Below are 25,732 nucleotides of genomic sequence, written 5' to 3' on the forward strand. Positions count from 1 at the left end.
CTGTTACCAAAAGTGGCGAACAACGGGCACCAGTGCAGACCATCAGGACCACCAGACCCCTTGAGCTCCTCATGGTGGACTATGTCTTGATAGGAGAATCGGTGCGTGGGTACCAGTACGCTATCGTGATGACCGACCACTTTACCAAATTTACAGTGGTCGTCCCTACCATGGATCAGACTGCCGACACGGCGGCTAAGGCTATTGTCGAGCATTTTATTCGAAGGTATGGCTGCCCGGAGCGCGTCCATTCCGATCAAGGTGCGTGCTTCCAAGGTCGGGTGATGGAACGGCTGTGTCGCACCTATGGCATGAACAAATCAAGGACCACCCCGTACCATCCACAGGGAAATGGAGCCTGCGAACGATTCAACCGGACGTTGCTACAAATGCTGAGGGTCCTGGAGGCTGACAAGAAGCGACGCTGGCCCGACTTTGTCCCGGAATTAGTGTGGGTATATAACAACAGAGTGCACCGGACCACGGGGTTCTCGCCGTATTTTCTGTTGTTTGGCCGACCGGAGAAGGACCTGCAGGATCTCGATCTGTCCCTACCGGGGGAGGAGGAACAGTGGACGCACAGTGGATGGATTGAGGAGCAGAAACGCCGCCTGACTTTCGCCCGGGAAGTTGCGGCGGGGAACATTGGATCCATCCTACACCCTAGTCCCGGGAGGTCGTTAGGACGACCATTCGCTGAGGGGCAAAGAGTGTTAGTCCGAGAGAAACGTCCTGGGAACAAGTTGAGCGAGCGATGGGAGGTGATGCCATACATTGTGCAGCGGCGAGTGTCTCCTGACAACCACGTTAATGAAGTAAAGGCGGAAGAAGCGAGTGGACGTGCCCGCACTTTGCTTAGGAACATGCTGCGTCCTTGCCTCTTTGAGGATCTGCTCCCCATTGAAACAGTTCCAGGGGCTACCCTTGAATTGGAGGAGGATGATTGGTGGGGTCCGCCGCCCGAAGGGGCACTGGACCCCCCGCCATCGGGAGAGTCAGCCGAGGGTAATGACCTGGTGGCTTCTGTGCCGGGGGCTTCCGGTCCAACCTCAGCAACCCTGCCCAGGCGTTCAACCCGAACGACATTAGGAGTACCGGCCCCCCATTTCGCGGACCCAAACTTCGAGTGGGCCACGGCCCACATCTTTGTAGGGACTACAAAGGAAACAGGGGGGGGAAATGTGAGAGGACAGCGGGTTGGGGGGACGGGAGAGGTCTCTCTCCTCCGTTCCCCCCGGGAAGACAGCGGCGGGACACAAGCGGCGTTGCGGCGGGTCTCCGGCATGGAGGGGCTTGCATCCGGTGGGATTCAAGCCCCTCCAATCACGGCGCGGCAAGACGAGGTTGGCACCGGGCGGGAGCCAATCAGGGCTCGCGCCCGGTCAGCCAATGGGAGCATGCCGCGACGAGCCAATCAGGGCTCGTCGCGTCATAGCGCCGCCCCCTCCCAGCGTCTTATAACAGACGCAGCGGAGCGGGAGCAGTCAGTCGGCGCCGGACCCGGAGAAGTGAAGAGCTCCCGAAGAAAAGAAGAAGCGGCGGTCGAGGGGAAGAAGCGGCGGCGGCCGAGAAGCAGAAGAGGTGCCAGAGGAAGCCGGAAGAGGCCCCCGCGGAGAGTGACAGGCGACGCCCAAGGAGAAGACGTCGAGACGGCTGGAGAAGAGGAGCCCACCAGGAGTTCCGGTGGAGAGTGCCGCGGTGTGGGAAGCAAAAGAGCTAACGAAGCTCCCCACTGCGGCCTCTCCCTACGGTCTGGTAAGCGGCCTCGAGCCGAGTCTCCTACCCTCCCTAGACCACCGGGTGTTCGGGCATTAGGCCCGCGGGCACAGTCTGGCCCTTCCGGCCTGTGGGCAGATAGTCGGGCCCTCCCGGTCCGTGGGCACCAGTGAGTCGGCGTGTCTGGGCCCGGGGCCACGCACAGTCGAGGATCCCCTCGGACCGTGGCCTGTAGGCCCAGACCCAACCTCTCACCCACCTGGGGGTTCGGGCGTTAGGCCCGAGCCACTCTCAGCCACACCATAGGCGGGCACTAGGCCCGAGGGACAGAAACAGGCTATAGGCCTGGGGTATAGCTAGGGGGCGCTAGGCCCTAGCATACTTTGGGCAGTAGGTACCTATAAGGTGACCCTGGGCACAAGGCCAGGTCACCCAGCGGGCACTGACTAGGCGGGCACTAGGCCTGAGGCTGCAATCGGGCTCTAGGCCCGTGTCACGGCCAGGAAAAGGCCTGGGGGAGAATCCAGGTCCTTAGGCAGGGGGACGATTTTAGTTCAGGCGGAGCCCCGCCCTTTGGGTACTCCAGTGGGTGAGCTGTGTGGCAGCCCGCGCGGGGTCCCTTGCAGGCTGGGCACGGAGGGTCGGCTGGCCCTCGCGTCCTGTATACGCCTTTGGGGTGGGGAGGGGCTGTGGAGAGACTGTCTCAACTGGGGTGAGGTAGCGGAACCTGCATCGGACCGGATGGTGAAGGTAATCCTCATTTACATTATATTCACACTGTGACCCGTAGTTGCTTGACATGTTGACGGAGATTAGGTGAAGTAGCCAACCAAGTTGAACCGTTTGTAGTTATAGTAGTTTGGCTCAGTTCTGTTGTAGCCCTTGTTTAGTTGTAGGGAGGCTGCTGTCATTCTCTCCCCAGGAGCGGAAGTTCGCGTCAAGCAAGCTGACAAGAGTACCAGTGTGAGTATTCTCTGTGAGTGTGTGTCCTTGTCCGTGTTGAGTGCCGGTCGCGAGAAACCGCTAGGCCTAGCGGGCTCGCTCCCACCTTGGTGCGCAAGTGCCAAATAGGTGACGATTTGGGTGGCTGAGGCCCACGGGCCGATGATGACATTCACCTAACCGGTGAACGTCGCGGCCACCCCGGTGTGCCACTTATTATCTTACGAGGAAGGAGTGGGCACACAGTGAGAATATTCCTTGTCTCCTCTAGCCGCCGGCTTCCAGACTGACCCCCGGGCGGAGGCCCCGAAGAGAAGTGCTTCGTAGCCAGGGCGGAGTGGGACAGAGGGTGCGGCGCAATCGGAGGTAAGCAGTGGTACACTTTTACGGTCGCAGATATTACACCATCTCGGTACCCTTACATTTGGCGTAGTCGGCAGGATACCTGGGGAAGATGGACCAAGAAGCAGACAAGCCGTAAAGCGACAGCGGCGAGCCTTCCGATGAGGCGATTGACGCGCCCAGTGGTCAGCCTCAGGCCAGGTTACCCATCGGAGCAGCCCTCAACCACCTCGACAAGTTCGACGGGCAGAATATGCCCTTGACGGAGTGGATCGAACAGTTGGAAACCACTATCGACCTCTATCAGATTCCGAAACGGGTACAGGTGAATTTGGCATTGAAGGTCCTGACTGGCGATGCCCGGAAGACAGTGAGAGTACATCCTGAGAGGCTTCGTAAAAGCCTGGCCGACGTCTTCGCCATTCTGAAGGGTGTGTATGGGGAAAAGGCCACCACCACCACGCTGAAGAAGCGTGTGTTCGCACGGATTCAGAGGGAAGACGAGACGATTTCTCAGGTCGCAGGTATTACACCATCTCGGTACCCTTACACTAGGAGGAAGTGGTTCTTGATCTTTCTCTATTTTATCCTCCAAATTTTTGTTCTCCATTATTTTTCTGGAGTTATATAACACAATATGTGGCACAGGAAGCGTACCCCTACACCTCACAAGGCAAACCCTGTAAAAATGATTTGGATTAAATATTAATAACCACTTTATTTGGAGTAAATATACAGCACAGGACAGCACCACTGAACTTATATGGCAGCACCACTGGACTGGACTTTTACGGAAGTATATGGATTTATATGGAATTATACGGCAGGATCAATGGAATTATACGGCAGGATCACTGGATTTATACGGCAGTCCCTCTGGACATATACAGCAGTAATGCTGGACATATACGGCAGGATCACTGGACATATACGGCAGTACCACTGGACATATACGGCAGTACCACAGGACATATACGGCAGTACCACTGGACATATACGGCAGCACAGAGACACCACCGTTGGACTGATGCAGGACAACACAGCACCACTGCAATGGACTGGACCTATACAGCGGCACTGGACATATGGCAGCAGAGGACACCACTGTGACTGGTCACTGGACTGACTGATGCACAGGACACTACCACTGGTCTGATGCAGGACAACACAGCAACACTGTAAGGGAATTGTTATTATACAGCAGCACTGGACATATGGCAGCAGAGGACACCACCACTGTGACTGGACTGATGCAGCACAATACACCACCACTGAACTGATGCAGCACAACACAGCCCCCTATACAGCAGCATTTGACATATGGCAGCAGTGGACACCACCACTGTGACTGGACAGATGCAGCACAAGACACGGACACTGAGGACACTGAGAGAACGGAGACACAGCCTCTCTCTACACTCTCCAATGCCAGAGTGAAAATAGCGGCGACGCACGGCTCCTTATATGGAATCCAAACTCCGCGAGAATCCGACAGCAGGATGAGGACGTTTTGCCTTGTTCTGGTTTCCGAGTCAGGCAGGAAAACCCGAACCTGACTCGGAACCGGGCTCTTGACGTGAATTCTGGTAGGGTTCGGTTCTCTGAGAACCAAACCCGCTCATCTCTAATATATATATATATATATATATATATATATATATATATATATATAAACCCTAGTGTGTGTGTGTGTGTGTGTGTGTGTGTGTGTGTGTGTGTGTGTGTACATGGGCAGACTAGATGGGACAAATGGTTTTTATCTGCCATAAAATTCAATGTTTATCTGTGTATCTGTCTATACAGTATTAACAAATGCTGCTATATGATACTGTATCATACACAGGTTTTTAAGGATGATACAATAAGGCGCTTTATAAACTGTGCACAACTCAATGCAATTGTTCAAGGAGTGAGAGCTGGAGACTACTTACAGTAAATGTACAAATTTAGAGATTTATTTAATGTTTGTTCCAGAATGTGTTATTTATGGGTTTATTTATCTGGGTTTTGATTTGTCCTTTTCTTTTTAAGAACATTTTTTAGTAGTTTAATGGTCGTTTTTTTCTCTTTTCCATTTCTTTCTTCTGTCTGTTCTATTTAAAAAAATAAATTAAAAAAAATTAGCAGAGCTAGACTAGGCACTGCCTAGTACAACATATTAATATTTTCTAAATGTTAATGATTTATCAGATACCGTATGTATAAAAGATACCAATACGAGCCATGGCTTCCGTACCCACTATTGTGTGCCTGCTGTTTTGTCTTATAACATCCGGTGAGTTTTACTGTATTTTGCAGTAATTGTATTTTCCATAAGCATAGAGGTAGTACTTTTTTGTTATGCGCACCATAGTAAATGTGCAGTCTTATCATTTTTATTTTATTTTAATATTTTTAAATAAAATATATTAATATATTTAACAATTTTGTAAAATTTTCAACTAAATATTTAACATATTTTCATTAAACTTCTCTAGTATTAGTAATAAACTAAATCTTTAGAGAGTGGCAATGAATTTTTGTAAATGCAAAGTATTGCAGATACTGTAACATCATCTTTATGAAATATTCTATCATATTCTTTGTGACGTATTCTATCTCATTTCTATATCTTGTTTACCCACACTAAATTAAAATCACATGATAAAAATAATCATTCTGCATGTTTAATGTAAACTATAAAAAATGTGCCTTTATTAAAAATGACCTAGAACACCGACAAAAACGCAAACATACGAATTCAATCATATATTAATTTTTAATAAAGATAAGATGAAATCTTTTTTCTACACACTCTTTAGCTTCAATCATAATTTTTTTAACTGATTTCTGCCACATTTTATTTGACCAAATGTAATACCTTTATTTTCTAGAGTACGGATGAACTTAAGAATATTTTGATAAAACACCAAGAATTGTTTTTAACATATAAACTTGTATTTTAATTGAGGAGCTCATATCTATCTATCTATCTATCTATCTATCTATCTATCTATCTATCTATCTATCTATCTATCTATCTATCTATCTATCTATCTATCCGTAAGCCCTCACTCACTCACTCACTCACTCACTGACTGACTCATCACTAATTCTCTTACTTCCAGATATGTTAGGAAACTGAAATTCAACGTTGGTATTCTTCAGGTGGGAATTAGGAAAACGACATAATTAAATTTTGTATAAACCTCCCCTAATCTTGCGTTGCACGAACGATAAACTCCAGGCGGACAATTGGATCAAAATTTGGATTCCACCTCCAGTGGGTAGAATTTAATACAGTACAAAAATGGTCCTGTCACTTTTTACTGTATCTGCTACGGGTGCTCCTTGGGTAACGCCAAGAACCATGGATTAATATTTACCTACATTAAGACATCTCAGATTTACATCTCTATAGATTTACCAAATTTTTAACACTCATTTTATGTACAACCATGAAATTCAGAAACTCCCGTGTGAAGAACGGGTAAAACAGGTAGTTAGTATATGAATCATGATGCAGTTTGATGCCTTAGCAACTACTTATTTTAGCAATAGCAGGAAGTTTCACCTTGATAACTTTTTTTGAGCAAATTACTGCCGGTTACAGTATTTATTACTCTTCTTAAAAAGTAGCTATTAATTTTTCATTAATTTGTTTTTTTTTGTGATAAAGATGGCTTGTGGATTTAGCTGTTAATACTATTTTAGAGATAACATTATCCATCACTATACTTTTAAATTTGCATTCATTTTTTTAAAGTGACAAAAAACTGCAAGAAAAAAAAACATTTTGGCAATTTATTTTCCTTAAGCAAGTTTTACACTTTATTTTTTTATTTAGCCAGTACCCTTACCCATTTTTTGCAAATGTTAATTTCTTCTGAGTGTTTTTTTATTTTTTGCATGGCCTCTTCCATAGCCCTTGGGCTCTCAGCTGGAGTCTATTAGGCTGTCTAATTACAGACAATGAGTACTAAATAAATTTGAGGATATGGGAGTGGTTTGCAAAAAAAAAGTTTCCTTACAGCTTAGAGCATATGAATTGAAATCCATCTTGTTCTATTTGTGTGGCGAAAATTTATTTTTAGTATTTTCTTATGGACAGACAGAAAGTGCTCTCATACAGTCTTTGGGGGCCATTCAATTACAAGTGATGTGCAGGATGACATGTGAATGCACCCTACATCACCCCTACTTTGCCCCTACTCTGACCATACAGTATATCATGCATTTTAACATACAAAATCATAGAGGTGCACAGGAAAAGAGAGGATACAGGAAAATACAGCATTTAATCTTAATTGAAGTGACCCTTTTAAGTTTTCTCTACACCCAGGAAAACAGTCAGATAAAGATTGGCCTAATGCTGCAGAAAATGGTAACTTGGACTTGCTTATAAAACCCCTTTAAATAATGTTATCAGATACAGTACCTGACAATATTTGCTACTTGACAGAATGTTACATTACTAGTGAATCTTTCCAATTGTAGAATCTCAGCTATTTATTATTGATGTACATGTTGATCATCGGTTACCTCGTCTAGTTTCATTAAAATAAAGATTGGATACGCCTGATGTGTTTTTGATCAATAATTTCTTCTTTTAGGATATTCCATAAATTGCATAATTTGCGGTAGTTCCGAAGAACCTTCATGCAATGGGATGAGTGCAACTTGTAGTTCCTCTAAACATGTCTGCATGTCAGTGTATCAAGCTTCAAAAGCTTCAACAGCAGGTAAGCTACAAGCAATAACTAATAAGAGACTATGGGGTCTATTTACTAAGCCTTCAACGGAGGTAAAGTAGACGGAGATAAAATACCAGCCAATCAGCTCCTAACTGTCATTTTTCAAACACAGCCTTTAACATGGCTGTTAGATGTAGTATATATTTATATAGTTCCTCCTACTGTAACTCAGCCTTCCCTGGGAAGGGAAAGCGGAGTTCTGTGCCAGCGCCGGTAATACCGCCGGTGTGTCTGATAGACCACAGACCAATCACAGTGGAAAAACATTCTTAAAAAAGAAAAAAAAAAATGTACCTCCATTCAGTGGTCAGCGATCCAGTGAGGTGACCTGGTCCGCTATACCTGCGCTTCTTTTGTGACCCCCAGTCATCTGATCTACTGTGAAGTGAGATGCTGTGAAGTCCTGGCAGGCATCTCAGTTTACAGCACAGAGAAGATAACTGGGGCAGTGACGTGCGGTGGGGTGAGGTAGGTGAGGCAGAGCCTTTTCTGTCATACTAACGTTTGTGCCAGAGTTTTTACTGTATAAAGTATATGAAAAATACAAAGAATATGTTCGAAATATCTTTTTTGCATTATTCTAATCATTTTTATAGCCAAAACTGTGGAGTAAAAAGTCTATGGCATGTGAGGCAGTGCCTCACCTGGCTAACTTTTCAGCACATCTCTAATCAAAACTCACAAAATTTCCAGGAGTTTATACTGCTGCACCTGTGTATAATGCCCAGATGTATATACTGCTGCACCTGTGTATAATACCCCCATGTACCCTTTGGCTCATATATTGCATGTAAATTTGGCTCTGGTGCTAGCCAGTGCCTCCTGAGCAATTTAGCTCACCGCCCGTCCCTGGACTGGGGTCACAGAGCAGGACAGGAGAACAGTGCTCAGCTGACCAAGGAGCTTGCCTCATCACCTGACTGCGATCTTGCAAAAAATATCCTAAGGAGTACAGGGGAGAGATTCTCAGGGACAGAATTCTTTCACAATGCAAATTTGGGTAATTTATAACATTTCATCTGCATCTGCATGTGGATTGTGATAAATATGCCCCTTAGACAGGGGCAAACGCAGGATTTAGTCAGGGGGGTTGCCATGTGTATGAATGTGTTTGTTTGTTTGTTTGTTTGTATGTATGTATATATATATATAAATATATATATACAGGCAAAAAATGGGAGCACTCACCAGTCTTCATTTAAGCAGAGTTTTAATTTATAATTTCATACCAGACAGAGTAATCGATTACTCTGTCTGGTATGAAATTATAAATTAAAACTCTGCTTAAATGAAGACTGGTGAGTGCTCCCATTTTTTGCCTGTGTATTGTACTGGTGACTTCTAATAGGTCTCCAGTTTTGGACGGCACCCCAGCATAAAACCTTGAAACGTGAGTGTGGACCCAACGCTTGGTATATATATATATATATATATATATATACATATACAACAGCGGATTGGCATTCACCCTTCACAGTAAATAGAGCCCCGGAGCCCTCTGGAATCTGTGGTACATACAGCGAATCCTAGCATGCAGCGGCACTCAGGGACAAAAACTCATGGGTATTCCAAGCAAGTTGTGATTATTCCATGGTAATACAAAAGAAGATCCTGAATCTTTTACCATGGAATAAACACCACTTGCTTGGAATACCCATGAGTTTTTGTCCCTGAGTGCCGCTGCATGCTAGAATTCGCTGTATATATATATACACATATATGGCTCATTGGGGGAGGGGGTTCCAGGCACTCGGAACCCCCCCTGCGTGTACCACTGTTAGATTAACACCCAAACACAATACACACATCTTTTCTGTCTTATATGTAACGGAAAACAGATCAGTGAGATCCATTCATGCTTCTGTCTATAAATGTTAAGAAACAGTTAAAAAACATTTTTTTTTTTAATTATGTGGAGTCCCCCCACAAATGCATAAGCAGCCCTGCACTCTTTAACCTGGTGCTGGTTGAAATGATAAATGGGAAAAAATGACTGAGGTTCCCCTGTACTTTAACAACCAGAATCGTGCTATTGGACTGATCCTGGTTCCAAAAATATGGGAGGGGGGAAGGCATTTCCATAATTTTTAAACCAGCGCTGGGCTCCACTATCCAGGGAGGTAATGCCACAGCTGGGGGACACATTTATATTGGTCCCTGGCGGCCGTAGTATTACACCCCCCCCCCCCCCCCTCACCTAGTCAGCTCAGGCTGGGGATTGCTTTGGGAGTGGAAACAACCCCATTGAAATCCTCCAAGGGAACCAAGACCAGGGCTGAAGCCCGATGAAATGCCCAGCACCCCTTGGTGGTAGGTGCTGAGTGCATAGCATTAAAGTGCTAAATTTAGATATACTATTGTCTTTTACATGTGGAACTACTGGTCACAGCAAGCCTCCCCACATGCTGGTGCTTGGAGAACCACAAGTACCAGCATGTGGAGCATTAAAGGGCCCGCTGGTACCTGTAGTCCCAACTGTAAAGGAAATATTAAAATAAAGACAAGAAGGCGTTTCTAGAGAGGAGGGGACCCGTGTGCAGACTCCGTATGTGGGCCCCCTCCTCTCCTGTAACTGTCACCGCCGCTGTTAGTGCGCTCAGCGCTGAGACTGTGGCACAGTGCCAGAGTCTACAGCGCATGCGCAGAACTCCGAAAAATGGCCACCGCGCCATTTTTTGGGGAGTCCTGCACATGCGCTGTAGACTCTGGCACTGTGTCAGAGTCTCTAGCACTCAGTGCGCTAGCAGCGGCGGTGACGGCTACGGGAGAGGAGGGGGCCCACACACAACCACCGATGGACGCCGTAAAGGTAAGTAATAAGTATATAGAAGAAATGGGTGCAGTGTGGGCCCCCTCTGGATCCAGGGGCCTGTGTGCACCGCACACACTACACCCATTAAAGTAAAAGTTTAATACAGTATACATGCACACTCACATGCTTACTCACACTCACTGAAGCTTACCTACATCCCCCGTTGCCCTTCACATCCACTTCTCCAGTAGAAATTCATGTTAGCTTTAAAAAAAAAAAAAATCCAAACTCACCTATTCCAATGCAGATCAGTCCCCTTCATTCCAAAGTAGGCATCCCAGCAGTGGCTGGCTGGCAACTTTTAGTCTGGGGGGCAAACGCAATAAAAAAAATGCCCCGTGCAAATTTGCAAATGCATCGCAGATCGCAATCTACACTCAGATGCATATCCCGGAACATCGAAGCGTTTTTGCCATCTGAGCAAATGTGAGTAGGTCTGAGGCTGCCACTAATCTGTGACTGAGACGGGCTGGAGGTGGTCTGTGCTGACGTCAGAGACCCTCTCCAAAATTGCCTGGGCACGCCTGCGTTATTTATGACACACCCAGAAAAATCAGGTTTCCGCCCAGAAACACCATCTTCATGTCAATCAGCGGATACATTGCATTTACGGTCTGTATGCATTTTCTGTCGCTATTACCCCTCGCGCGTGCGCAATGCGTATTTGTGCATTCTCTAGTTAGCGATCCATGCTGAATTAGGCCCACAGTACTGTAACTTATTTCAGCAACCACATGTTCCCTGAGTAAGTGTTATTTTATAGTACATGGACACAATGCATGTACACAAATGTTTCTTGGCCAAAAACTATAGCGCCTATCAAGTTGCTGATGATGTTAAGATGGTATTGCACAGTGTAAGTGGGCACAGGTGGGGCTGCATAGTACCAGTGTACACAGGGTGAGGGCACAGAGGGATGCACAGTGTAAGTGGGCACAGGTGGGGCTGCATAGTACCAGTGTACACAGGGTGTGGGCACAGAGGGATGCACAGTGTAAGTGGGCATAGGTGGGGCTGCATAGTACCAGTGTACACAGGGTGGTGGCACAGAGGGATGCACAGTGTAAGTGGGCACAGGTGGGGCTGCATAGTACCAGTGTACACAGGGTGGTGGCACAGAGGGATGCACAGTGTAAGTGGGCACAGGTGGGGCTGCATAGTACCAGTGTACACAGGGTGGTGGCACAGAGGGATGCACAGTGTAAGTGGGCACAGGTGGGGCTGCATAGTACCAGTGTACACAGGGTGAGGGCACAGAGGGATGCACAGTGTAAGTGGGCACAGGTGGGGCTGCATAGTACCAGTGTACACAGGGTGGTGGCACAGAGGGATGCACAGTGTAAGTGGGCATAGGTGGGGCTGCATAGTACCAGTGTACACAGGGTGGTGGCACAGAGGGATGCACAGTGTAAGTGGGCACAGGTGAGCTGCATAGTACCAGTGTACACAGGGTGGTGGCACAGAGGGATGCACAGTGTAAGTGGGCATAGGTGGGGCTGCATAGTACCAGTGTACACAGGGTGGTGGCACAGAGGGATGCACAGTGTAAGTGGGCACAGGTGAGCTGCATAGTACCAGTGTACACAGTGTGGGGGCACATGGTGATGCACGGTGTCAGTGGGCACAGGTGGGGCTGCATAGTACCAGTGTACACAGGGTGAGGGCACATGGTGATGCACGGTGTCAGTGGGCACAGGTGGGGCTGCATAGTACCAGTGTACACAGTGTGGGGGTACAAGGAGATGCACAGTGTTAGTGGGCACAGGTGGGGCTGCATAGTACCAGTGTACACAGGGTGGGGGTACAGGGGGATGCACAGTGTAAGTGGGCACAGGTGGGCTGCATAGTACCAGTGTACACAGGGTGGGGGCACAGGGGGGACGCACAGTGTAAGTGGGCACAGGTGGGGCTGCATAATACCAGTGTACACAGTGTGGGGGCACAGGGGGGGATGCACGGTGTCAGTGGGCACAGGTGGGGCTGCATAGTACCAGTGTACACAGTGTGGGGGCACAGGGGGGATGCATGGTGTTAGTGGGCACAGGTAGGGCTGCATAGTACCAGTGTACACAGTGTGGGTCACAGGGGGATGCATGGTGCCAGTGGGCACAGGTGGGCTGCATAGTACCAGTGTACACAGTGTGGGGGCACAGGGGGATGCATGGTGCAAGTGGGCACAGGTGGGCTGCATAGTATCAGTGTACACAGGGACGGGCACAGGAGGATGCATGGTGTTAGTGGGCACAGGTGAGCTGCATAGTACCAGTGGCGTGTGGTGAGGTCAGTGGCTAGTGAGGCACTACAGCCATAATGACCGTCGAATACTGCCGATGACCCCTAGCCAATGCCCGCTACTGCCTCTGAGCCGATACCCGCTGCCACCGCCAATGGCTTACAAACTCGCCCACAATGAACTGACCCAGCCCTCCGCCACTAATTTCTATCTCAGTCCGATGCCGCCAATGCCCGCTGCCTGCTCATCATACTTGTGATATATTATACATTTTTATAGAAAAAAAATTAGTGTTTGGGACTGGGAAGGGCGAGGGAGGGTGACATGAATGCAATTTTGTTGTCCAGGGCTTCCATTAACTTAATGGAGAAGGGTCTGAATGGGTTAAAAAAAAAATGTGTGAGGTCCCCCCTCCTAAGTATAACCAGCCTCGGGCTCTTTTAGCCGGTCCTGGTTGTTTAAATACTGGGGGGAAAATTGGACAGGGGTTCCCCGTATTTAGACAACCAGCACCGGGCTCTTAGACCGGTCCTGGTTCCAAAAATACGGGGGACAAAAGATGTAGGGATCCCCCGTATTTTTAAAACCAGCACCGGGCTCCACTAGCCAGAGAGATAATGCCACAGCCGGGGGACACTTTTATGTAGGTCCCTGCGGCCGTGGCATTACCCCCCCAACTAGTCACCTCTGGCCGGGGTACCCTGGAGGAGTGGGGACCCCTTAAATCAAGGGTTCCCCCCCTCCAGGCACCCAAGGGCCAGGGGTGAAGCCCGAGGCTGTCCCCAAAACCCCTGGGCGGTGGGTGCTGGGCTGATAGCCATGTGTGTAAAAAAAGAATATTGTTTTTTGTTGTGGAACTACAAGGCCCAGCAAGCTTCCCCCGCTTGTTGGTACTTGGAGAACCTCAAGTACCAGCAGGCGGGGAAATAACGGGCTCACTGGTACCTGTAGTTCTACAACAACAAAAATACTTAAATAAAAACACAAACACGCACACCGTGACAGTAAAATTTTATTATAACACACTTACACACTCACACATACTTACCTACATCCCACGCCGGTCACGTCCACTTGTCCAGTAGAATCCAATAGCGATACCTGTAAAAATGAGAGAGAGATTACTTACCTACATCCCACGCCGGTCACGTCCACTTGTCCAGTAGAATCCAAAGGGGTAGAGACACCTGTAAAAATGAAAATTATACTGACATATCCATACCTCCCAACATGACCTCTCCAGGAGGGACACAATGCTCTGCTCCTGGAGTTCCCTATTAATTTATGATTGCCATCACCTGTGCTGAACAGGTCTATGGATTACAAAGGTGTTTCAGCACTGGTGATGGGAATCATAAATTAATAGGGAACTCCAGGAGCAGAGCATTGTGTCCCTCCTGGAGAGGTCATGGAGGGGGAGGGGGGGGTGGAGAGAGAGAGAGAGAGAGAGAGAGACCTGCTGCTGGAGCCGGACAGCCGTACTTACTGCACGGCCACCGCTGCTCCTGAGTGTCACTGTCAGGTGATCGGGAGCCGGGAGGAGAGACCTGCTGCTGGAGCCGGACAGCCGTACTTACTGCACGGCCACCGCTGCTGCTGAGTGTCACTGTCAGGTGATCGGGAGCAGGGAGGACGGGGGAGAGCACCGCAGGACCACCGCTGCTGGTAAGGTGAGCCGGAGCAGGAGGACGGGAAGGGGGGGGGGGGGGGGGAGCAGCACACACTGAAGGCCCATCAGCGCCGGGACCCGCCGCCTCCAGCGCCGCATGTCGGTGATTGAACTAGCGGATCCAGCCCTGGATCCGCTGTCCAATCACAGGTGCCTCGCTGACATGGGGGTGGTGTCCCTGTCAGCGAGGCACTTGGATCAGTGCCGCTTTCACCATGTTTTTTTCATGGGCTTTTACAGCCCACTGCTAGGCTCCGCCCCCTGCACTGTCCCCGTTCCCATTATTCACGGGAGGCACTGCTATCAGTGCCTCCCAAACTGCTTTAAACCAGGAAAATTATTAGCATTCAATAAAGAAGATACTTATGACACAGAATATGTGTCATAAGTATCTTCTTTTTATTATTTTGATAATTAATCACAGGGGAGGCACTGCCTCCCCTGCACGTCCCTGCAGTGTACACAGTGTGGGGGCACAGGGGGATGCATTGTGCCAGTGGGCACAGGTGGGCTGCATAGTATCAGTGTACACAGGGACGGGCAAAGGGGGATGCATGGTGTTAGTGGGCACAGGTGAGCTGCATAGTACCAGTGTACACAGTGTGGCAGTACAGGGGGGATGCACGGTGTCAGTAAAGATGTGTTATTTTAGTGTTCCCATTTTTTTGAGCAGTGTATATATATATATATATATATATATATACACAAATATATATATATATATATATATATATATATATATGAGATGTGCACTGGAAATTTTTCGGGTTTTGTGTTTTGGTTTTGGATTCGGTTCCGCGGCCGTGTTTTAGATTCAGACGCGTTTTGGCAAAACCTCACTTAAAATTTTTTGTCGGATTCAGGTGTGTTTTGGATTCGGGTGTTTTTTTCAATAAACCCTCAAAAAAAGCTTAAATCATAGAATTTGGGGGTAATTTTGATCCTATAATCATATTAACCTCAATTACCATAATTTTCACTAATTTCCAGTCTATTCTGAACACCTCTCACCTCACAATATTATTTTTAGTCCTAAAATTTGCACCAAGGTCGCTGGATGACTAAGCTAAGTGGCCCAAGTGGGCGGCAAAAACACCTGGCCCATCTAGGAGTGGCACTGCAGTGTCAGACAGGATGGCACTTAAAAAATTGGCCATAAACATCACATGATGCAAATATAAATAAATAAAAAAAGAGGTGCAAGATGGAATTGTCCTTGGGCCCTCCCTCCCACCATTATGTTGTATAAACAGGACATGCACACTTTAACAAACCCATAATTTCAGCGACAGGGTCTGCCACATGACTGTGGCTGAAATGACTGGTTGGTTTGGGCCCCCACCAAAAAAAGAAGCAATCAATCTCTCCTTGCTCAAACTGGCTGTACAGACTCAAGATGTCGACCTCATCATCATCCTCCGATTTCTCACCCCTTTCACTGTGTACATCCCCCTCCTCACAGAGTATTAATTCGTCCCCACTGGAATCCACCATCACAGGTCCCTGTGTACTCTCTGGAGGCAATTGCTGGTGAATGTCTCCAGGGAGGAATTGATTATAATTCATTTTGATGAACATCATCTTCTCCACATTTTGTGGAAGTAACCTCGTACGCCGATCGCTGACAAGGTGACTGGCTGCACTAAATACTCTTTCAGAGTACACACTGGAGGGGGCAACTTAGGTAAAATAAAGCCAGTTTGTGCAAGGGCCTCCAAATTGCCTCTTCCTGCCAGTATACGTACGGACTGTCTGACGTGCCTACTTGGATGCTGTCACTCATAGAATCCTCCACCATTCTTTCAATGGTGACAGAATCATATGCAGTGACAGTAGATGACATGTCAGTAATCGTTGGCAGGTCCTTCAGTCCGGACCAGATGTCAGTTTTTGCTCCTGACTGCCCTGCATCACCGCCAGCGGGTGGTTTTGGAAATCTGATCCTTTTCCTCGCAGCTCCAGTGGCGGTAGAAAATGAAGGAGGAGCTGTTGGCGGGTCACGTTCCGCTTGACTTGACAAGTGTCTCACCAGCTGGTCTTTGAACATGTGCAGACTTGTGTCTACTGGAAAGAGAGATACAACGTAGGCTTTAAACCTAGGATCGAGAACGGTGGCCAAAATGTAGTGCTCTGATTTCAACAGATTGACCACCCGTGAATCCTGGTTAAGCGAATGAAGGGCTCCATCCACAAGTCCCACATGCCTAGCGGAATCGCTCCGTTTTAGCTCCTCCTTCAATATCTCCAGCTGTTTCTGCAAAAGCATGATGAGGGGAATGACCTGACTCAGGCTGGCAGTGTCTGAACTGACTTCACGTGTGGCAAGTTCGAAGGGTTTCAGAACCTTGCACAACGTTGAAATCATTCTCCACTGCGCTTGAGTCAGGTGCATTCCCCCTCCTTTGTCTATATCGTAGGCAGATGTATAGGCTTGAATGGCCTTTTGCTGCTCCTCCATCCTCTGAAGCTTATAGAGGGTTGAATTCCACCTCGTTACCACCTCTTGCTTCAGCTGATGGCGGGGCAGGTTCAGGAGTGTTTGCTGGTGCTCCATTTTTCGGCACGCGGTGGCTGAATGCCGAAAGTGGCCCGCAATTCTTCGGGCCACTGACAGCTTCTCTTGCACGCCCCTGTCGTTTTTAAAAAATTCTGCACCACCAAATTCATTGTATGTGCAAAACATGGGACGTGCTGGAATTTGCCCACATGTAATGCACGCACAATATTGGTGGTGTTGTCCGATGTCACAAATCCCCAGGAGAGTCCAATTGGGGTAAGCCAATCTGCGATGATGTTCCTCAGTTTCTGTAATAGGTTGTCAGCTGTGTGCCTCTTATGGAAAGTGGTGAAACAAAGCGTAGCCTGTCTAGGAACGAGTTGGCGTTTGCGAGATGCTGCTACTGGTGCCGCCGCTGCTTTTGTTGCTGCGGGAGGCAATACATCTACCCAGTGGGCTGTCACAGTCATATAGTCCTTCGTCTGCCCTGCTCTACTTGTCCACATGTCCATGGTTAAGTGGACATTGGGTACAACAGCATTTTTTAGGACACTGGTGACTCTTTTTCTGACGTCTGTATACATTCTCGGTATCGCCTGCCTAGAGAAGTGGAACCTAGATGGCATTTGGTACTGGGGACACACTACCTCAAGAAATTCTCTAAGTCCCTGTGAACTAACGCCGGATACCGGACGCACATCTAACACCAACACAGCTGCCAAAGCCTGAGTTATCCGCTTTGCAACAGGATGACTGCTGTGATATTTCATCTTCCTCGCAAAGGACTGTTGGACAGTCAATTGCTTACTGGAAGTAGTACAAGTGGTCTTCCGACTTCCCCTCTGGGATGATGATCGACTCCCAGCAGCAACAACAGCAGCGTCAGCAGCAGTAGGCGTTACACTCAAGGATCCATCAGAGGAATCCCAGTCAGGAGAGGACTCGTCAGACTTGCCAGTGACATGGCCTGCAGGACTATTGGCGTTCCTGTCTAAGGAGGAAATTGACACTGAGGGAGTTGGTGGTGTGGTTTGCACTGGGAGCTTGGGTACAAGAGGAAGAAGGTATTTAGTTGTCAGTGGACTGCTTCCGCTGTCACCCAAAGTTTTTGAACTTGTCAATGACTTCTGATGAATGCGCTCCAGGTGACGTATAAGGGAGGATGTTCCTAGGTGGTTAACGTCCTTACCCCTACTTATTACAGCTTGACAAAGGCAACACACGGCTTGACACCAGTTTTCCGCATTTCTGTTGGAATAATTCCACACCGAAGAGGTGATTTTTTTTTGTATTTTGACCAGGCATGTCAATGGCCTTATTCATCCCACGGACAACAGGTGTCTCCCCGGGTGCCTGACTTAAACAAACCACCTCTCCATCAGATTCCTCCTTGTCAATTTCCTCCTCAGCGCCAGCAACACCCATATCCTCATCCTGGTGCCTGGTGTACTTCAACAGTGACATCTTAAATTTGAATATCAGGAACTGGACTGTGGGTGCTCCTTCCAGCACTTGCAGGGGGCGTGCAAATGGTGGAAGGAGCCACCTCTTCCCGTCCAGTGTTGGGAAGGTCAGGCATCGCAACCGACACAATTGGATTCTCCTTGGGGATTTGTGATTTAGAAGAACGCACAGTTCTTTGCTGTGCTCTTGCCAGCTTAACTCTTTTAATTTTTCTAGCAGGAGGATGAGTGCTTCCATCCTCATGTGAAGCTGAACCACTAGCCATGAACATAGGCCAGGGCCTCAGCCATTCCTTGTCACTCCGTGTCGTAAATGGCATATTGGCAATTTGCGCTTCTCCTCAGATGATTTTAATTAAGATTTTTGGGTCATCATTTTACTGAACTTTTGCTTTTTGGATTTTACACGCTCTCTTCTATGACATAGGGCATCGGCCTTGGCAGACGATGTTGATGGCATTTCATTGTCTCTGCCATGACTAGTGGCAGCAGCTTCAGCACTAGGTGGAAGTGAATCTTGATCTTTCCCTATTTTACCCTCCACATTTTTGTTCACCATTTTTTTGTGTGGGGAATTATATGCCAGTAATATTATTATATCAATAGCAATGGCCTACTGTACTATACTACTATATACTGCTCACAACAATGCAGCACAGATATGGATACTAGAATTGACACAGAGCTGCAAGATACAGCAATGGCCTACTGTACTGTTCTACTATATACTGGTGGTCACCAAAATACTGCACTGCACTACTATATACTGCTCACAACAATGCAGCACAGATATGGATACTTGAAGTGACATGGAACTGCAAGATACAGCAATGGCCTACTGTACTGTACTACTATATACTGGTGGTCACCAAAATGCTGCACTGTACTACTATATACTGCTCACAACAAGGCAGCAAAGATATTGATACTTGAAGTGACACGGTGCTGCAAGATACAGCAATGGCCTACTGTACTGTACTACTATATACTGGTGGTCACCAAAATGCTGCACTGTACTACTATATACTGCTCACAACAATGCAGCACAGATATGGATACTTGAAGTGACACAGAGCTGCAAGATACAACAATGGCCTTTTGTATTGTACTACTATATACTGGTGGTCACCAAAATGCTGCACTGTACTACTATATACTGCTCACAACAATGCAGCACAGATATGGATACTTGAAGTGACACAGAGCTGCAAGATACAGCAATGGCCTACTGTACAGTACTACTATATACTGGTGATCACCAAAATGCTGCACTGTACTACTATATACTGCTCACAACAATGCAGCACAGATATGGATACTAGAAGTGACACAGAGCTGCAAGATACAGCAATGGCCTACTGTACTGTACTACTATATACTGGTGGTCACCAAAATGCTGCACTGTACTACTATATACTGCTCACAACAATGCAGCACAGATATGGATAGTAGAAGTGACACGGAACTGCAAGATACAGCAATGGCCTACTTTACTGTACTACTATGTACTGGTGGTCACCAAAATGCTGCACTGTACTACTATTTACTGCTCACAATAATGCAGCACAGATATGGATACTTGAAGTGACACGGAGCTGCAAGATACAGCAATGGCCTACTGTACTGTACTACTATATACTGGTGGTCACCAAAATGCTGCACTGTACTACTATATACTGCTCATAACAATGCACCACAGATATGGATACTTGAAGTGACACAGAGCTGCAAGATACAGCAATGGCCTACTGTTCTGTACTTCTATATACTGGTGGTCACCAAAATGCTGCACAGTACTACTATATACTGCTCACAACAATGCAGCACAGATATGGATAGTAGAAGTGACACGGAGCTGCAAGATACAGCAATGGCCTACTTTACTGTACTACTATGTACTGGTGGTCACCAAAATGCTGCACTGTAGTACTATTTACTGCTCACAACAATGCAGCACAGATATGGATACTTGAAGTGACACGGAGCTGCAAGATACAGCAATGGCCTACTGTACTGTACTACTATATACTGGTGGTCACCAAAATGCTGCACTGTACTACTATATACTGCTCACAACAATGCAGCACAGATATGGATACTTGAAGTGACACGGAGCTGCAAGATACAGCAATGGCCTACTGTACTGTACTACTATATACTGGTGGTCACCAAAATGCTGCACTGTACTACTATATACTGCTCACAACAATGCAGCACAGATATGGATACTTGAAGTGACACAGAGCTGCAAGATACAGCAATGGCCTACTGTTCTGTACTACTATATACTGGTGGTCACCAAAATGCTGCACTGTACTACTATATACTGCTCACAACAATGCAGCACAGATATGGATAGTAGAAGTGACACGGAGCTGCAAGATACAGCAATGGCCTACTTTACTGTACTACTATGTACTGGTGGTCACCAAAATGCTGCACTGTACTACTACTTACTGCTCACAATAATGCAGCACAGATATGGATACTTGAAATGACACAGAGCTGCAAGATACAGCAATGGCCTACTGTACTGTACTACTATATACTATTGGTCATCAAAATGCTGCACTGTACTACTATATACTGCTCACAACAATGCAGCACAGATATGGATACTTGAAGTGACACGGAGCTGCAAAATACAGCAATGGCCTACTGTACTGTACTACTATATACTGGTGGTCACCAAAATGCTGCACTGTACTACTATATACTGCTCACAACAATGCAGCACAGATATGGATACTTAAAGTGACACGGAGCTGCAAGATACAGCAATGGCCTACTGTACTGTACTACTATATACTGGTGGTCACCAAAATGCTGCACTGTACTACTATATACTGCTCACAACAATGCAGCACAGATATGGATACTAGAAGTGACACGGAGCTGCAAGAAACAGCAATGGCCTACTGTACTGTACTACTATATACTGGTGGTCACCAAAATGCTGCACTGCACTACTATATACTGCTCACAACAATGCAGCACAGATATGGATACTTGAAGTGACACAGAGCTGCAAGATACAGCAATGGCCTACTGTACTGTACTACTATATACTGGTGGTCACCAAAATGCTGCACTATACTACTATATACGGCTCACAACAATGCAGCACAGATATGGATACTTGAAGTGACACAGAGCTGCAAGACCGGTGGCCTACGGAACAATGGCCTACTTTACTGTACTACTATGTACTGGTGGTCACAAAAATGCTGCACTGTACTACTATTTACTGCTCACAATAATGCAGCACAGATATGGATACTTGAAGTGACACAGAGCTGCAAGATACAGCAATGACCTACTGTACTGTACTACTATATTCTGGTGGTCACCAAAATGCTGCACAGTACTACTATATACTGCTCACAACAATGCAGCACAGATATGGATACTTGACGTTACACATAGCTGCAAGATACAGCAATGGCCTACTGTACTGTACTACTATATACTGGTGGTCACCAAAATGCTGCACTGTACTACTATATACTGCTCACAACAATGCAGCACAGATATGGATACTTGAAGTGACACAGAGCTGCAAAATACAGCAATGGCCTACTGTTCTGTACTACAATATACTGGTGGTCACCAAAATGCTGCACTGTACTACTATATACTGCTCACAACAATGCAGCACAGATATGGATAGTAGAAGTGACACGGAGCTGCTAGATACAGCAATGGCCTACTGTACTGTACTGTACTACTATATACTATTGGTCACCAAAATGCTGCACTGTACTGCTATATACTGCTCACAACAATGCAGCACAGATATGGATACTTGAAGTGACACGGGGCTGCAAAATACAGCAATGGCCTACTGTACTGTACTACTATATACTGGTGGTCACCAAAATGCTGCACTGTACTACTATATACTGCTCACAACAATGCAGCAAAGATATGGATACTTGAAGTGACACAGAGCTGCAAGATAAAGCAATGGCCTACTGTACTACTATATACTGGTGGTCACCAAAATGCTGCACAGTACTACTATATACTGCTCACAACAATGCAGCACAGATATGGATACTTGAAGTGACACGGAGCTGCAAGATACAGCAATGGCCTACTGTACTGTACTACTATATAATGGTGGTCACCAAAATGCGGCACTGTACTACTATATACTGCTCACAACAATGCAGCACAGATATAAATACTAGAAGTGACACAGAGCTGCAAGATACAGCAATGGCCCACTGTACTATACTACTATATACTGGTGGTCACCAAAATGCTGCATTATACTACTATATACTGCTCACAACAATGCAGCACAGATATGTATACTTGAAGTGACACAGAGCTGCAAGATACAGCAATGGTCTACTGTACTGTACTACTATATACTGGTGGTCACCAAAATGCTGCACTGTACTACTATAAACTGCTCACAACAATGCAGCACAGATATGGATACTAGAAGTGACACGGAGCTGCAAGATACAGCAATGGCCTACTGTACTGTACTACTATATACTGGTGGTCACCAAAATGCTACACTGCACTACTATATGCTGCTCACAACAATGCAGAACAAATATGGATACTTGAAGTGACACAGAGCTGCAAGATACAGCAATGGCCTACTGTACTGTACTTCTATATACTGGTGGTCAACAAAAATGCTGCACTGTACTACTATATACTGCTCCCAACAATGCAGCACAGATATGGATACTTGAAGTGACACAGAGCTGCAAGATACAGCAATGGCCTACTGTACTGTACTGTACTACTATATACTGGTGGTCACCAAAATGCTGCACTGTACTACTATAAACTGCTCACAACAATGCAGCACAGATATGGATACTAGAAGTGACACGGAGCTGCAAGATACAGCAATGGCCTACTTTACTGTACTACTATGTACTGGTGGTCACCTAAATGCTGCACTGTACTACTATATACTGCTCACAATAATGCAGCACAGACATGGATACTTGAAGTGACACGTAGCTGCAAGATACAGCAATGGCCTACTGTACTACTATATACTGGTGGTCACCAAAATGCTGCACTGTACTACTATATACTGCTCACAACAAAGCAGCACAGATATGGATAATAGAAGTGACACAGAGCTGCAAGATACAGCAATGGCCTATTGTACTGTACTACTATACACTGGTGGTCACCAAAATGCTGCACTGTACTACTATTTACTTCTCACAACAATGCAGCACAGATATGGATACTTGAAGTGACACAGTGCTGCAAGATACAGCAATGGCCTACTGTACTGTACTACTATATACTGGTGGTCACCAAAATGCTGCACAATACTATTATATACTGCTCACAACAATGCAGCACATATATGGATACTTGAAGTGACACGGAGCTGCAAGATACAGCAATGGCCTACTGTACTGTACTATTATATACTGGTGGTCACAAAAATGCTGCACTGTACTACTATATACGGCTCACAACAATGCAGCACAGATATGGATACTAGAAGTGACACGGAGCTGCAAGAAACAGCAATGGCCTACTGTACTGTACTACTATATACTGGTGGTCACCAAAATGCTGCACTGCACTACTATATACTGCTCACAACAATGCAGCACAGATATGGATACTTGAAGTGACACAGAGCTGCAAGATACAGCAATTGCCTACTGTACTTTACTACTATATACTGGTAGTCACCAAAATGCTGCACTATACTACTATATACTGCTCACAACAATGCAGCACAGATATGGATACTTGAAGTGACACAGAGCTGCAAGATACAGCAATGGCCTACTGTACTGTACTACTATATACTGGTGGTCACCAAAAAGCTGCACTGTACTACTATATACTGCTCACAACAATGCAGCACAGATAAGGATAGTAGAAGTGACACGGAACTGCAAGACCGGTGGCCTACGGAACAATGGCCTACTTTACTGTACTACTATGTACTGGTGGTCACAAAAATGCTGCACTGTACTACTATTTACTGCTCACAATAATGCAGCACAGATATGGATACTTGAAGTGACACAGAGATGCAAGATACAGCAATGGCCTACTGTACAGTACTACTATATTCTGGTGGTCACCAAAATGCTGCACTGTACTACTATATACTGCTCACAACAATGCAGAACAGATATGGATACTAGAAGTGACACAGAGCTGCAAGATACAGCATTGGCCTACTGTACTGTACTACTATATACTGGTGGTCACCAAAATGCTGCACAGTACTACTATATACTGCTCACAATAATGCAGCACAGATATGGATACTTGAAGTGACACAGAGCTGCAAGATACAGCAATGGCCTACTGTACTGTGCTAATATATACTGGTGGTCACCAAAATGCTGCACTGTACTACTATATACTGCTCACAACAATGCAGCACAGATATGGATACTTGAATTGACACGGAACTGCAAGATACAGCAATGGCCAACTTTACTGTACTACTATGTACTGGTGGTCACCAAAATGCTGCACTGTACTACTATTTACTGCTCACAATAATGCAGCACAGATATGGATACTTGAAGTGACACGGAGCTGCAAGATACAGCAATGGCCTACTGTACTGTACTACTAAATACTGGTGGTCACCAAAATGCTGCACTGTACTACTATATACTGCTCACAACAATGCAGCACAGATATGGATACTAGAAGTGACACAGAGCTGCAAGATACAGCAATGGCCTACTGTACTGTACTACTATATACTGGTGGTCACCAAAATGCTGCACTGTACTACTATTAACTGCTCACAACAATGCATCACAGATATGGATACTTGAAGTGACACAGTGCTGCAAGATACAGCAATGGCCTACTGTACTGTACTACTATATACTGGTGGTCACCAAAATGCTGCACAGTACTACTATATACTGCTCACAACAATGCAACACAGAGCTGCAAGATACAGCAATGGCCTACTGTACTGTACTACTATATACTGGTGGTCACAAATATGCTGCACTGTACTACTATATACTGCTCACAACAATGCAGCACAGATATGGATACTTGAAGTGACACGGAGCTGCAAGATACAGCAATGGCCTACTGTACTGTACTACTATATACTGGTGGTCACCAAAATGTTGCACTGTAATACTATATACTGCTCACAACAATGCAGCACAGATATGGATACTTGAAGTGACACAGAGCTGCAAGATACAGCAATGGCCTACTGTACTGTACTACTATATACTTGTGGTCACTAAAATGCTGCACTGTACTACTATTTACTGCTCACAATAATGCAGCACAGATACGGATACTTGAAGTGACACGGAGCTGCAAGATAC

General features: G+C 46.3%; 1 protein-coding gene across 1 annotated transcript in view; it reads left to right on the top strand.

Annotated features, from left to right (window-relative positions):
- LOC134966933 (phospholipase A2 inhibitor and Ly6/PLAUR domain-containing protein-like) overlaps window positions 1-25,732 on the top strand; it is a 72,936-nt gene that overhangs the window by 22,278 nt on the left and 24,926 nt on the right. The window contains exon 2 of the mRNA XM_063943950.1: window positions 7,593-7,721. Within this exon, the coding sequence (XP_063800020.1) occupies window positions 7,593-7,721 (129 nt within the window). The remainder of the gene's footprint in view (window positions 1-7,592; window positions 7,722-25,732) is intronic.

Source organism: Pseudophryne corroboree, chromosome 10 (genome assembly GCF_028390025.1).
Source record: "Pseudophryne corroboree isolate aPseCor3 chromosome 10, aPseCor3.hap2, whole genome shotgun sequence".
Taxonomy (NCBI): Eukaryota; Metazoa; Chordata; class Amphibia; order Anura; family Myobatrachidae; genus Pseudophryne; species Pseudophryne corroboree.